The sequence below is a fragment of the Aedes albopictus genome, chromosome 2 (genome assembly GCF_035046485.1).
Source record: "Aedes albopictus strain Foshan chromosome 2, AalbF5, whole genome shotgun sequence".
NCBI lineage: Eukaryota > Metazoa > Arthropoda > Insecta > Diptera > Culicidae > Aedes > Aedes albopictus.
The window spans coordinates 321733113-321744951 of record NC_085137.1 but is presented as its reverse complement, the minus strand read 5'-3'; the positions used below and the strand labels follow the sequence as shown (position 1 = coordinate 321744951).

Here is an 11839-nt window from a genome sequence, read left to right as displayed (position 1 = left end):
ACACTTTATCAGGGCTTACGACCTGTAGACATGATGATTTCTCAATAGTTTCAAGCTCTTTCGGACCTTCCGCTATTGGAGACCATCATGGCTAGCGGTGTTAGCTCCATTGCTATCACAATATTGGGGTTTTAAATTTATTCATTTTTTGATTTCATACGAAAGAGCACCTTTTTCTGAGCCACTATGATTTTTTTTAGGATTTTTAGAACTTTATTTTGATACCTAAAATCAATTACAAAGAGATTTCTCGAAATCACCTTTTGACAGCTGGGCAACTGTTTGACAGCGCCGCCCAGTACAAAATGCAACGAGGGGTGATTCGATAAATCGCTCCCATACAAACTTCAATTTGATTTTAAAATAGGTTCCCGGGCACCAAAATTCATGAAAATTTGGATTTCGGCTCAGTTTGGCATGCATATTCAGAATATGGAATTATTGTCGCGCTTATCTTAGATTCTCAGCAAGCTGCGTTCGAAACGCGCAGCGTCAGATCGCGCCAGACCGCGCACGTATGATTTGAACACGGTGTGCACCTTGGCTAAAACTGTTTTGCAGCCGCCGGGTGGAGCTGTCAGCCGCCGTGTACAAATCAAACGGGCGCAATCTTATGGCGGCTGACTCAGATCAGCAGGATCTGAGTGAATAAGCTAGGATGCACAATATCTCAACACCACTAAAGAAGTCAATTGTCCGTGCGGTTGAAACCCGAAATTTTCTACTAGCGAAGTTGGATTTTTCTCCAAATCCGTGCGTCGGACCTAACTTCGGAAGTGGTGCGCTGTATTGCGGAGCAGGTTTACTATACAGCGCACCACTTCCGAAGTTAGGTCCGACGCACGGATTTGAAGAAAAATCCTACTTCGCTAGTCGAAAACTCCGATTTTCAACTAAATTGAGAATATTCAAGCCCATATACGCTGGCGCGTTACGAATGTCACAAAAGTTTGATTCAATGATCCACTGACGAAAAAATGTAAAAAAAAAAAATAAAATAAAAGTTGACTAATAAAAATAAAAAAATGCCAGAACAATAATTTGATATGATATGAAGCCACCTTAAAAAATGCCAGAATAATAATTTGGTCCCAAAACCACATCAATTACCCTATACACTTTTATAGTTTATGGGTGCTATTACACTCTTTGCCCAGACGCCAAATATTTGACCACTTTTGACAGATAAATTTTGGCAGGTTGTTTGGCTCTGTTTGTCCCTATTCGTTTTTGGAAAGTGACAAATATTATTGTTTGCCATGTACACCTTGGTCAAAATTTAACTGTCAAAAATGGTCAAATATTTGGCATTGGTCAAAGAGTGTCATACTAGCTTATGGAGTACCTACCGTGCAAGCACCATATTATATATGTACAGCTCCATGTTACGAACAGTTGGCAAATGCATAATAGATTTTCCTCTTGTGAAGCAACACATTGCATCGAGAGATGAATCCCTTTATAAACCAATGGTTACTGCGAACCAGAAGTATGAGTTTATACATATTATTAAGTAAAATTGTGTGTTCAGATTTAGGACCACGGCTCCAAGAAATCTGACAACAAATAACCTTTGTTGTGAGATTCTCTCAACCGTTCAGAATATGGGTACCGCACGGTACAAGGGGCCCACACATTTTTAATTTTTATAACGGCGTTATGTATTTCAGAGTCGTCAAAATTGACATTTCATGTCAGTGTCATTTTCTCTGCCTCAGTTTCACAGCAGCTTTCAAAGGTTCAAAGTTGAAATCGACCAGAAATGTTTTTTTTTGTACAACTAATTAAAGTTTTCACATATGCGTGTAAAAAGTGAATAAAATATTTGCTATTCAGTTATTCATCGTCTTCTACGCTGGATGACAAACTAATAATTTACCAAGTCCATTCGTAAAGTGTGCCAAGTGTTTCTCCAGAATACAAACATTAGTATCCTAATCTCATTAGTGAGTTGCTTCAAGCTGCTTTCTTGTGTATAATTTGGTCTTTATTGTTAGACTGATAAGAAAGCAAAAAAAAAAAAGGATTTAGAAGATTGTACAAGCAACCTTCTTACTTGTCTGTGTGTAAAACCTAGCCGTTGTTACCTAGCTCGAACGTCATTCAAGATTAATCTCTCAGTCGAAATCAATATGAGCGAGGGCCAGGAGTCTCCACCGGGTGACATGGAAGGTGTTCAATCAACTGAACCACCGGTACCTCCTCTGATACCGCCAAGGGAGCATTTGGTAAGCATTTAAAAAGCATTACTATCTAGTAGTCCAATCTAAAGCAGCTATCACATGGCTTTTGTTCATCTCGCTACGCAGATTACCACGGCGATCAAGTTTTTAAACAACCCCAATGTAATGCGCAGTGCCATCACTCAGAAGCAATCGTTCCTTCGGTCCAAGGGCCTGACAGAGGAGGAGATACAGCTAGCCTGTGAGCGGGCTGGAGTGTTCACCAAAGACCCAAATATCCAAAGCCAAACGGTGATCAGCATGGGAGTCGGCACCTCCGGTGTTCCGGCAGGGTACTCAAAGACAAATTACGTCATCCAGTCGCGGCAGTCATGGCTTGGCCGGGTGAAAGACATGCTCAGCTCGGTGGCGCTCGTCAGTGGGCTGATGTACGGCGTCTACCTCTTCTATAAGGTATCCAAAAAAGCTTATGTTGTTCAAAGAAATCTGCACGCAAGGATTTGCTCGTAGGGTATTGGTGATGGTTATGTTAAGTTTATGTTTGAATTGTATGTTGTTCTGCTCACATTGATTCGCTTTTTTAGTTGGTATATGGTATATAAGATGAAGAATGTAAATAAAATTTTTAGTTCGTAGTCTGTTTATAAATGTTATTATGTTGGTCATTATTTAGATTTAGTCCATCTCACAGACATACACTACCGATTACAGAGGATATCCTATATGTTTACGTTTTAAATCTGAGCTCATTCACAAATGGTGAGCCATTCCCTTCTTACATTGTTTTGATAATCTTAAAGAGATAATCTAATATGTTTCGTAATTATCTTTTTGTAGTGACTTTTTTAACCTTCTTCGTGCATTACCTATATTATACAACTTCGCTGACCGAGTGCACGTTTAATGACCCCAATGCACGACTAGGGGTAAAGAAGCTAATTCAATGTGTTGTATTGAAATGTGCGTTTGACGCCTTTCTTGAACTTTTGCACAAAGTTATCCGAAACTAATTTTGCAACATTTCGTTATTTGCGTTTGATTTTTCACAATAAATGCTTCTACAGGTACCTACACTGAGGATATTGTTCGTATGTTTTTCATAGTTTACATCTTATGAATCAGTTATTTTTATTTTTTCATCATTTCATAGTTCTCGTATGCTTTTCATACATTGAAAAGCGAAATCCATAGGACTTGTCGTATGAAAAATCTCATAAGAAGCATCGTATGAAAAACAAAAGGTGTGTTATGAAACAACATTGCAAAAAAACAGCAAAACCTTTTATTGGCTTCTAACCACTTCAACTTCCAAAGCGTTGATGGGCGTAGGGGTAGGCGGGGCAATATGGACACCCTAAGGTTTTTGCCAACTTTACCTGGCAAGATGTCAAAAAAGTTTAGTTTTTTGATACATGTATCCTTTTAAATACTATTTAGCATCTATTGCATAAGAATGTTCACGAAGAAAAATGATTTATCCACTTCAAAAAATATTTTGAAAAATGTTAGTTTTTCATGACCGTCTTCAAGCATACGGGGCAGAATGGACACCCCCATGGGGCAATATGGACACCATGAGACTTTTACGAATTTCGTACATTATTTACACATATAAAGTCATTTCATTACAAAACAACTATTATGGATGAATAATACGCCGAAGTAGTTCATTTTTGTTCAGTTAATTTAATTTCAGGCTGTTTTGGATAAAGCTTCGTTTTTGTCGGCATGTACAGCTGTGCCTAGAACAACTATTTTCCACTTCTGTCGTTTTTTGACCAATTCGTTTCACCCTATGTCTACTATAGTGAACATTTAACCGAAAATATACTGAAATCGAAGAATTTGGTTGGTTTGTGATTTAGTTCATATTTTTCCCTTGCCGATTCTTTCAAAAAGGTGAGTGTCCATTTTGCCCCGGCAGCAGAAGATATTTTCAAACTTGATTTTTGATATAATAAAGAAGAAAATTTAAACATGTTAAGCATGAAGATACAGCAAAACTACTTGCATGTGTTCTAGAAATATCAGGTTTTAATCGACCTACAATAAATTAATCACTAAGTCTTATTTTAGATGGTGTGAAAATTATAATTTCCATGCACAAAAAACGGAGGACGCAACTTTTTCGTGTAAAATCAAGTATAATTTTAATTTCGAATGTTTATTTCCTGAAACTACGTTTAAGACAAATGGACTATACTGCCGTAATTCTGCAAAGTGACGTAAGCGACATTGATAGTTTTTGTCCATTTTTTGGTTATATTGCACAAAACTCTTGCTCATCCTCTAAGCTTCCTTCCATAGATGATAGAATACGACTAGATCTTGTATTCTAATACAGCAGGCAGACCACAGTGTTATTTTTACACCAAATATTATGTATAATGTACCAAGAAATATCGACATTTTGAATGGCGCTTACGTCACTTTGCAGAATTACGGCAGTATTCTCCATTCATTAAAAGTTCAAAAAAGTTCGCATATTTCAAAATATTGAGGGTGTCCATTCTGCCCCGGGTGTCCATAATGCCCCGCCTACCCCTATGAGTAAAGCACGCACTCGCTAACCTTGACGTTCCTGGTTCGATTCCAGGTTGCGATTTTTTTTAAATTTGTGCAAAATATTTCATTAAAGTATGTATGACCACAGAGAACAGACATCAAGGCTAGAACAAATTTCATTCGGAAAGTTGTGTAAGGATTTGAATCTTTACTTGAGTAAGGTTGCAAACCAATACACGATGACAACACTAACGCCACCAAACACCATATTGCCACAGTCAGTGGTGAATTGAAACATTTCAAGTGGTGAATTAAATTAGTATGGGAAATTAACCGATTGCAGCGCCACGCTATTGCCACTTGTGTTGCCGATTTCAAATGGCCGTTAAATTCCTTACACAGTTTCGGAACTGGACTTGGATGTCTGTTCTCTGTGGTATGACAGTCATAAGACATAGTTTCAGTTTTTATACGTTATCGGTATGATTTTTATACGTGAGTGTTATGAAATTTATACAGTAACAGTATGACAATAATAGTTGAATCCAAAATCATAGTTCGTAACTATGATTTTCGCAAAAAAAAATTTTGGCAAAAATCATAGTAGATTCGTATGATTTTCGGAGTTGCAGTATCCTCAGTGTACTCTTCGAACAAATAAAGTTTCTGTTTGTACGTTATATTAAAAAGAAATAAATCAAATATTGTTTATGGCAATGGGGCACGTTCGATGTAGTACTAGATTTGTAGTAATGAGCTGAATTTTAGTATGGTGAGAAGTGGTGAGAAGTTCAATTCTCCGTTTCTGTAATGAAATGGTGCAAAATGCGTGGGTATTATGATTCCTTGCCTAATTTGATGCTGTATGAGCAAAACTTTGAATAACTATGTTGTTTATGTTGCAAGAAATGGAGAAAACAACTACATTGTTGCCAAAAGTTTTGCTCAAACAGCATCAAATTAGGCAAGGAATCATAATACCCACGCTTTTTGCACCATTCTATTGCAGAAACGGAGAATTGACCTTCTCATCATACTAAAATTCAGCTCGTTACTACAAATCTAGTACTTCACCAATCTGTCCTATAGGACAGAACGATGAAGTACTAGATTTGTAGGAATGAGCTGAATTTTAGTATGATGAGAAGGTCAATTCTCCGTTTCTGCAATAAAACGGTGCAAAAAGCGTTGGTATTATGATTCCTTGCCAAATTGGATACTGTTTGAGCAAAACTTTGGGCAACAGTGTTGTTGTTTTCCTCATTTCTTGCAACTTAATCAACACTGTTACCCAAAGTTTTTCTCAAACAGCATCAAATTAGGCAAGGAATCATAATACCCACGCTTTTTGCGCCATTCGATTGCAAAAACGGAGAATGACGTTCTCACCATACAAAAATTCAGCTCATTACTACAAACCTAGTACTACACCGAACGTGCCCCGAATCGACGTTAAATAAACCACAAATAATTATTTCGGCGAAGTTCGTAAAACCAATGGAGCACGTTCGGTGTAGTACTAGATTTGTAGTAATGAGCTGAATTTTTGTATGGTGAGAAGGTCAATTCTCCGTTTCTGCAATGAAATGGTGCAAAAAGTGTGGGTATTATGATTCCTTGCCTAATTTGATGCTGTTTGAGCAAAACTTTGGATAACTATGTTGTTTATGTTGCAAGAAATGGAGAAAACAACAATACTGTTGCCCACGGTTTTGCTCAAACAGCATCAATTTAGGTAAGGAATTATAATACCCACGCTTTTTGCACCATTTCATTGCAGAAACGGAGAATTGACCTTCTCACCATACTAAAATTCAGCTCATTACTACAAATCTAGTACTTCACCGATCTGTCCTATTGGAAAACGTGAGTTTTTACTAAAAAGCGGTTTCGTTTTTTTTTTGTGCTTCGATATAACGTACACTATTTTTTTTCTCTATTTTCGCTAATTCTGAGTAACAAGCCTAATACAGCAACAAAACATTTAGGATTATTTTTAGCCAGAGTTCAATTTGTTTTGATTGGGCAGAGTGTATAGTTAATTATCGAATCCGCCAAAGCAAAACCTGGTGGATTTGGCACTCCTTTGGTATAATTTTCTGTACCAATTCAGAACCAATTTTTCAATTTATGTTTATGTTATGTTTTATGTTATGTTTCTGAATGAAAGGCAGTAAATATTCTTAAACATAAACTCGTCCGTTTCAGTATTAGTCGTGATGGAAATGTCGATTCTGAGACTGCATCCTATCACACGAGAAACTTTCTTTCGGAAATTGTTGAAATTATGTAGCTTAAATATTCAGAAACATGTTTTCTTTGCAATGATGTATGAGAGACACTATTCCCAATTTTACGGTATTCGGTAAGTAGCTAAGATCGGCCCACACAAACCATGTCTTTTCAAAGCTAAATTGGCCGCTATAAACTAATTATTAGCAATGCTTAGCAGTTGAATAAATACTGGAAGTCATCCTATGCCCAATGAGCATAAATGCAATATTTGATTAATTTTATGAATCATTGAAATGAACAAATTTTAATAATATTTGAAGAATTTGTCACTGATGATGACAAATATTACAATATGAAATTGTATTGTATTGTTAATGTTTAGCTTACTTTTGAAACTTACATCGATTCAGCTTGCTACCTAATACAAACATAACTTTTCAATTTACAGAAATTCATAGAGCCACTAATTTTCCGAGGCAAGAAGAAAAAACCAGTGGACGAACAGATTGCTGAACTGAACCAATCAGTGGAGGTGAAAATTGATAGTATCAATTTCGAATTGATCAAAATCAAGGACGAACTCGCCCGGGTACATCAAGCGCAATCTACTGCTAAGGAACTGACAAGCTTTAAAAGTGATCTAGATTCCATCAAAGGCTTACTATTAAATAGGTAAACCATCCTAAGCATAATCTACAATTTAACACTTAACTCTAAAACAATCCTCTTATTTACACAGGAAACAATTTGCCTCGCCCAACCTGCCAGTGATGCCACCCTCTATCCCTGCGTGGCAGCTACAGTCTCAGTCCCAAGAACGAATACCCAACAGTGAGGGTGATACTGATAAGAATGACGACAATGACACCGGTTCCGGATCCGGTTCCAGCGAAAACGACGTTGTGCTGAAAAACAGCGACAGCAGTTTAGAAATAATGTGAGCACAATGTCTGACTTAAAGCTTTTATCAACTATAAACACCATTTTTACTTGCAGATCTTAAGCGTGAAAGAGTGTTGCCAGATCTTTTGGGATGGTTTTAGTAGGAATGGTTTTAAATTTTGGTGGTTTGGGCGTAGTAGAGTAAGGGCCGATTTCTTCACCCTGGCTTAAGCGTTAAACCAGGTTTAACTGTATGGGTAAGCCTGGCTTACCGGTTAAGCCGAGGTGAAGAAATCGGCCCTAAGTCGTAAAATCAATTCAATTGAAAGATTTTTGTGCTCATTCTGCGAATGGAGTGACGTGAGAAAAGTCGGAGTCGTGTATCGAGGTGAGAAATCTCGACTCGAATGAGGTGACTCTCCATTTGATTTACACGGCGAGTCACTTTATTCGAGAGTGGATTCCTCATCTCGATATACGACTCCGACTTTTCTCACGTCACTCCATTCGCAGAATGAGCACATTTTAGTTAGACCCTCTTCCCATATTGGTTCCAACATTTCTTACAGGAGAACCGTTTGCTACTAGAATAAATGAAAGTTTCGCTACTAAATTTAGTACAAAGGGCATTTATTTGATTTGACTGAAATACAAACGAATTTTTATGAGCGATTCATCCTGAATGCAAATGAAGAAAAATAAAATGGTGAAGTAAATTAATCAAACTTTAATGTATGTGTTGTTACAGTTTATAATATCACTTCCAGCGGAAGCGGAAAACGTGCAAGTATTAAGCAAGAGAATGCTGAGAGTGGCAGGTTTGATTTCCGGTTGGTTCAGAAACTTTGATTATTTACACATTTTATAAGACGGGGATCCACTAAACAGATTAAATAACTACGTTTGTCATAATTATCTGATTATTGAAATGTTTCACGAAATTTTCATTTTCATTTTGCAGCATTTGGTGGGGCAATGAGAGCGCAAGTCAGTCCAAAGCCAATGATAAGAAGTGGTAATGGATGAATAGTCTTTGCTGATCACACAAACGCCATGGGATAAGAAAAAGGTATTTTCAGTGAATCAAAATTCAACCATCGCGCAACAATAATGACAATGTCGCAAACCTGTATTTGTTGCGACAAACAAACCCATGCGACATAAGTTTGTCCCAACTTGAAAATAATAGGATATACATCGTAGGGTAGGGCGGGGCAAGATGAGCACCCTAAGGATCACGTTGAGTTTATTGAAAGTTAACACAATTTTTCAAAGTGCCTCTTAGTAGTTCTTTTCTTTATCTTGTTTACTATCACCCATAAACAAGGGAGGGTTCAAAATTCATGATAAGGATGATTTATTTGACTAAACAAAAAATATGTTTTATGGTCAGTTCGAACATGCTACGGGGCAAGACGAGCACCCCTACGGGGTAAGAAGAGCACTTCATTAAAATACAAATATTTTTACAATAACTTGGTCATACACTGATTGATATAGTGAACCTTGTATATAGCTATGGTATCACATTCTAAAATTATCATTTTTTTCGATTATTGAAAAAAATGCGTTTTTATAATACTTTATACAAAATGATCCGAAAAACAATAAACGATTATTAGGTTGCTTATTTTTAGAAATTTACTCAACCAAATAGTTGCAGAGGTTACGGAAACCAATGTTCGGCACTATTGAGTGGATACAATAATTTCAAAATATTTTCTATATTACCATCAGGGGTGCTCATCTTGCCCCACTATAGGTAAATAACTAAAATTGAATAAATTTTAATGTTTGTTTTTAGAAAATATTTTCTAATGTAAATTAAAATGCTTTGCAGTAAGCTAGTAATGTTGGCTGATAACTAGAATTATGGTAAAAATTTGATTCTGACATAAAAACCTTATTTTATTATTATTTATTATTTTTCTTATAAGAAAATACTAAAAATCCATTGACGATATTTTTTAATTCGTTCATTATAAAGTACATTTTATCAGGTTTACAAACAGGATGAACATTATTCTAACGGATTATGAAGTTGGTTGGAAAAAAATCATCATAAAAGTAGTAAAACGGAGGGGTGCTCATCTTGCCCCGGGTGGCCATCTTGCCCCGTCCTACCCTACACCACGAGTTTAGAGATTTTTAAGCCTTGCATTGCGATTTTCGAACGGTAACTTCGAGTCGGTAAACACTGCAACTCTGGTGAAGCTCTATCATCAAACAGTTTCGACTTTGGGTTAGCAATAATTGATTATTTACGAGTTGAAAAGTACGCAACAAATTCAGCTTCCGTCTGCAACAAAAAAATTCGAGATCATGTCATTATCTGTTACCAGTAGGGATAAAGAGTAATCGTCGCACCTTCTTTGTTGCTTGTTTTGTGCCTCTTTTGTCTGACAATTCTCTTCACTGGGTATTTTGGTGTGGGATTAGGGTGTTGGTACAGACTTGATAATATCAGTGCTATTCCGATGCAAAATAATTTTAAGGCTCAATAGTGAATCGCATACCTTTTGAAACCAGAAAACAATAATCCACAAAATGACAAGCAAGTAATAGAAAAAAAAGCGTCTGATTGTTTGTCAGTTATAACAAACGGACACTCTTACCCTCTCCGACTCACCAGCCACTCCGAAGAAAATCCTTTTAGTTGCGGAAAATAGATTATTCCCAATTAAGCCTTTAATCGAATTTTTCGCGTGGTCTTGTATACCCCTAATAGGTAAGAATCAGTCATTGCCATACATACTAAACGCTAGACATGACCCCATGGATAACATTTGCATATGTAAAAGCTTTGCTGATATAATTTTCCTATTAGGTAATTCTCGCATCTCATGTTTGTCTTTAAAACCTTGTCAAGCTTAGAAAATTTAAGTTGATGAGGCGCTGTCCATAAACTACGTAGACTCATTTTTGGTCATCTCAGATACCCCCTCCCCCTCGTAGGCTTTTTTTACACAAAATTTTCTAAATTTGTATGAAGTGTAGATTTTGGCCGGGGGGTCCCCCCTAATAGTCTACGTAGTTTATGGACAGACCCTGTTGGATTTCGAAAGCCTCGGAGAATATTACAAACCTTCAATGGCATTCCGACACACTAACCCACATTGCCCATGCAGGGACATGACTGGGCCTATTAGGGGCATCCATAAAGTACGTCACGCTCATAGGGGGGAGGGGGGGTTTCGAAAAGTGTGACAAGCAATGTACAAGGTATACGAAAACCCCGTACGAAGGGGGGAGGGGGGGTCGAAAATTTCCAAATTTTGCGTGACGTACTAAATGCATGCCCCCTTACCCTCCCTCAGATTGTAATATTCTCACCAACTTGGAATTATATTTTCCCGTCACATAAATGACTTATACAAATGTTCGATATACTATGCAGCAGCATGATCAGTATACAGCATCCGCTCGATAACTGACTGCTGTTTAACTGGACTGCTTTTTAACTGGGCGCTCGATAACTGGACCAAAGTCCAGTTAAAAAACAGTTGCCTGTCAAAAATAAACGAATTTTAACCTCACATTTTGCAAATCAGTAAACAAAACAAAATATAACAATAGCCTCCGGCTCCGGGAGCTCAGCCCAGTTATCGAACGGCGCTCGCTAACTGAACTGTCGTCAAAGCCCAGTTATCGAGCGGAAGCTGTAACTATATCAGATGACATGAAGATCGGATTCTCACAGAACTGTTTGCCATTGCTTATATATTCAGCCATTCCAATCATTACTGCCACAGGCCCAAAATCAAAGCTTCCTGGAAGATATAATCCAAGCCCAGGGATTGTTGAAATGTTTCATGAAATTGCGAATAAAATAATCCAAGATTGCAAGTGATCGTGACGTTTAATCAGGGTAACACTCAACGGCATGGTGGCCACACAAAATCGAAATTGAAATTCCCGCATTTTTCCCGCATTTTGAATTTTCACGACTTTTCTTTATATATTATGTAAAACATCCAAAAATTTGGATCTGTAAAACTGAAATATTTACAGTCAGTGTCATAGTGATATACAGG

The 11839-nt window shown here is 37.2% G+C and overlaps 1 protein-coding gene across 2 annotated transcripts; it reads left to right on the top strand.

Annotated features, from left to right (window-relative positions):
• The first annotated feature begins 1713 nt into the window (after positions 1-1713).
• On the top strand, positions 1714-8536 carry LOC109403058 (peroxisomal membrane protein PEX14). 2 transcript variants are annotated; one of them, XR_009997831.1, is made up of 7 exons: positions 1715-2228; positions 2310-2636; positions 7372-7595; positions 7663-7860; positions 7920-8011; positions 8111-8140; positions 8333-8536. XR_009997831.1 is itself a non-coding variant. In XM_019675792.3 (4 exons), the coding sequence occupies exons 1-4, from the start codon at positions 2133-2135 to the stop codon at positions 7862-7864; spliced, it is 849 nt and encodes a 282-aa protein (XP_019531337.2). In that variant the 5' UTR covers positions 1714-2132; the 3' UTR covers positions 7865-7901. The 2 variants fall into 2 exon arrangements, 1 of the variants encoding a protein (XP_019531337.2); XM_019675792.3 differs by lacking the exons at positions 7920-8011; positions 8111-8140; positions 8333-8536 and having other exon boundaries at positions 1714-2228; positions 7663-7901.
• Positions 8537-11839: the final 3303 nt, after the last annotated feature.

Coding starts and splice junctions, on each gene's coding strand:
- LOC109403058 (XM_019675792.3), top strand. CDS start 2,133: ATGAGCGAGGGCCAGGAGTCTCCACCGGGTGACATGGAAGGTGTTCAA. Junction 2,229..2,309: donor TACCGCCAAGGGAGCATTTG/GTAAGCATTTAA, acceptor CTCGCTACGCAG/ATTACCACGGCGATCAAGTT. Junction 7,596..7,662: donor AAAGGCTTACTATTAAATAG/GTAAACCATCCT, acceptor TTATTTACACAG/GAAACAATTTGCCTCGCCCA.